The 2,943-nt window shown below is 44.1% G+C and overlaps 1 protein-coding gene across 1 annotated transcript in view; it reads right to left on the bottom strand.

The window, feature by feature from the left end:
• Positions 1-319, bottom strand: part of PAAG_12445 (hypothetical protein) — a gene marked incomplete at both ends in the record, with an annotated part of 1,590 nt that extends 1,271 nt beyond the window's left edge. Inside the window, one exon of the mRNA XM_015847930.1 lies at positions 39-319. Coding sequence (XP_015702469.1) covers positions 39-319 — 281 coding nt within the window. The remainder of the gene's footprint in view (positions 1-38) is intronic.
• Positions 320-2,943: the final 2,624 nt, after the last annotated feature.

The following is a 2,943-nucleotide window of genomic DNA, read 5'->3' as shown; positions in this document are numbered from 1 at the left end:
TGCGTCTATGCCTGTGTTTGTGCTGTTTGGTCGTGCACGTTTGGGGGTTGAGGGGGGTGGGATGTCGGGGATTTTGAAGGCTACATTGTCTGTTGTCGATGGGACTATAACTGCGGCTGTGGCTTTTTGAAGTAGATACTTTCCTCCCCTTCCCGCTAGTTTGTGTTGGGGTAGCTTTTGCAGAATTCTTCTTTGTAACGCCATTGTTCTGAGAAGTCTTCTTCTCCTTCTTCGGAGGCTGCTGTTTCAGTACGTTGTTCTTCTCCAACGCAGCCTGCTGCGTTATAGCGCTTACCCGAGCCGATCGTCTCGGGGCCATGTGAAACAGAGTCCGGGGTTTGAATTCGGTGAAAAGAACCGACCGTGCTGTTCTGGCCAGGATGGGAGAAGATCATGTAAAATAATATGTTCAGATATATTTGATTTTAACGAACAGTCGCGGTTCTTGTTTAACCGGTTCAAGTCGTCCCAGACCAGATGCAAGTGGGATAGAAAATATTGCTCCCAAGTGGGATAGATATAAAAAACTATTTTCACGCAGGTCGTCCGAGTATATAAATTAGCATGACACCTGTGTTCTTTACGAGATTTGTTTGTAATGATATCTGCAAGCTCGTCGCGTTGCTCCGGATATGGACATCGAGTGAGTCAGTCCCAGAGCTGGGCGCGTTTGATGAATACGGGGTACTCCGTACAACGGCTGGGATAAAGGGGATTTGAGGTGGTTGGTTGGTTGGTTGGTTCGGTCGGATGGTTGGTACGAAGCTACTCACACCTAGCAGGATTCCGTGGTTTCAGCTCCAATGGAAGATGTTCAGAATTTGTATTTTTTTCGGAATAGCACTCAATGTGCTATACTTTCGGGTAATAATATAGTTGTGTTGTTTTTGTTCTTCATACTCTGTAGTTACCGATGGAGATGTAGAAGAAATCTAGATAAAGCTTTAAATCAAAAATAATCTCATGATATCATAGTTACATCCATAGTTACAATCAAAGGCTTAAAAAGATTGAGGGAGGATAACTAGCAAAATATCAAGAGAACATCTTCTGTGGCCAACTGTCAACAATGAAACAATTCTGATATCAGCCACTGGCACCAGCCCATTATTATTATGCCCAGGGACCAGCCGCTCAGGGCTTAAGCAGGGTTAACTTTTATTTCGATCCGCTGACGATCACCTGGATCGTCTCTTATTTATTCCCGACGGCGGTACGGAGTGTACGGGGTAAATGTGCTATGCTCATAAAACCTGTTTCTACTCTTCGGGTTATCGTCATTCATCTCTCCAAATCTACGGAGCTCAGTATTCCGTGTGACAAACTTGACTTGTCAGTGGCTGAAAGTCGGCCAGTCCAAGATATATTATAGTCCTCCCACGAAAAAATATATATAAAATGAAAATAAAAATAAAGAAAAATAAATAAAAAAGAAGAATTCTTGCTTGAGCTGCGGTAAATTCCCAGGATCTGTCTTCGGATAAGGAGACACTGACAGCTCCAGCAGCACGGCAGTTTATACGCGGGATAATAACGGCAGACGCGCGGATATTTATGATTTTGATCTATCACTGTCATAGCTGCACAACTTAATTAAAATGTAAAAATATAAATCTTCATCCTTGGAAGATTGTTTTCTGGGAGAATTACGATATGATAGTCAAACCGGGCATTGCGTCAAATCCATCGATGGGTAACGAGTGAACCGTCGAGAGCTAACTATGTGATTTACAATTTCCGGGTTGATTCTCTCTTTATCAGTGTCATTGTTCATCCTTCACGCCTTGTTGGCGGTATCTTCGTCACTCTCTGAGAGAGGCGGGTGAAGCTTAATATGCCCAAACTTCTTCTCATATTCAAGTGGAAAACTGTTAGAAATTCTGCCCAGAGTTCTCGAGGGTTAAAGAACGGACTCCGAACAGAGCATAGTTGAATGAAAAGCCTTCAGCGGGGTTAAACATTCACACCTTGACACCCCTCTTTAAAACCACATACACTAGTCATGTCTCACACATATCTCACATATCTCACATATCTCTACGCAGTACATGCTTTTTTAACGGTGGTGATTTTATCATATTTCTCCAGCCCTAACCCTAACCTACCCCTAACCCAGGGCGGTGAGGTTGAAGAGATAGAGAGAGATGTATCCGTCGGTGACCAGAGCCTGGGTTAAACTATATGCATAGCACAACTTGACACTTGATCATGGTTATAAAAAAGTGGGCCCAACTTTTGAGCCCGTTCAAACTCTTTTTAAATTCACGTTCAACTGTCACCTCTCTGGGGACAAACATCAAATTATTGAGCAAATTCCGATTATTTTATCCCCCACTGCAAGCCCCGAACCGAGGCTGCATCCTCATTGGACCAGCGAGATAGCCAAAAAAAAAAAAAAAAAAAAAAATTGCATACGTAGGTGAGGAGGTGATAATCGACGTCAATCTCATTCAGACATTCAGTCCAGTCCAGTTCGGGTGGTAGCAAGAAAAAGAGGGGAACTTGGGAAGGACAGTTGAAGAGAGGCTGAAATCAATAATATAATGAAAGAGATTGGGTTGAGAAATGTTCCCCCCCGAAGGAACATTGTAAGCAGCGTCATGTCATGAACAGGTTGGGTTGTTGCATGGGGTAATAATAATAAATTAATACATGGGCGGGCATGGGTTGTTCTGTCAGAGAACGCAAGGCCGATGGGGCTCTTGGGTCTGGTGGGCCCAAACTGTCTCAGAAAGCGGCATGGGTTGAGGAATGAAGACACCTGGAGGAGGAGAAGAGATGAACTAAACGCCACGCCGCGGGTAGCTGGAGGAGAGCTAGGGAGGAGACGTTGCCACTGGAAGAAGTACTAATTGCGGCGGCAGACAAGTACTGGAAATTGTTCCATACGAATTAGAAGTCTGTAACTCTGTGGTGGGTGTGCCCTTTTTTGTTTTGGGGGGG

Source organism: Paracoccidioides lutzii (assembly GCF_000150705.2).
Source record: "Paracoccidioides lutzii Pb01 unplaced genomic scaffold supercont2.26, whole genome shotgun sequence".
Taxonomy (NCBI): domain Eukaryota; kingdom Fungi; phylum Ascomycota; class Eurotiomycetes; order Onygenales; family Ajellomycetaceae; genus Paracoccidioides; species Paracoccidioides lutzii.
This window is presented reverse-complemented; position numbering and strand designations above follow the sequence as displayed.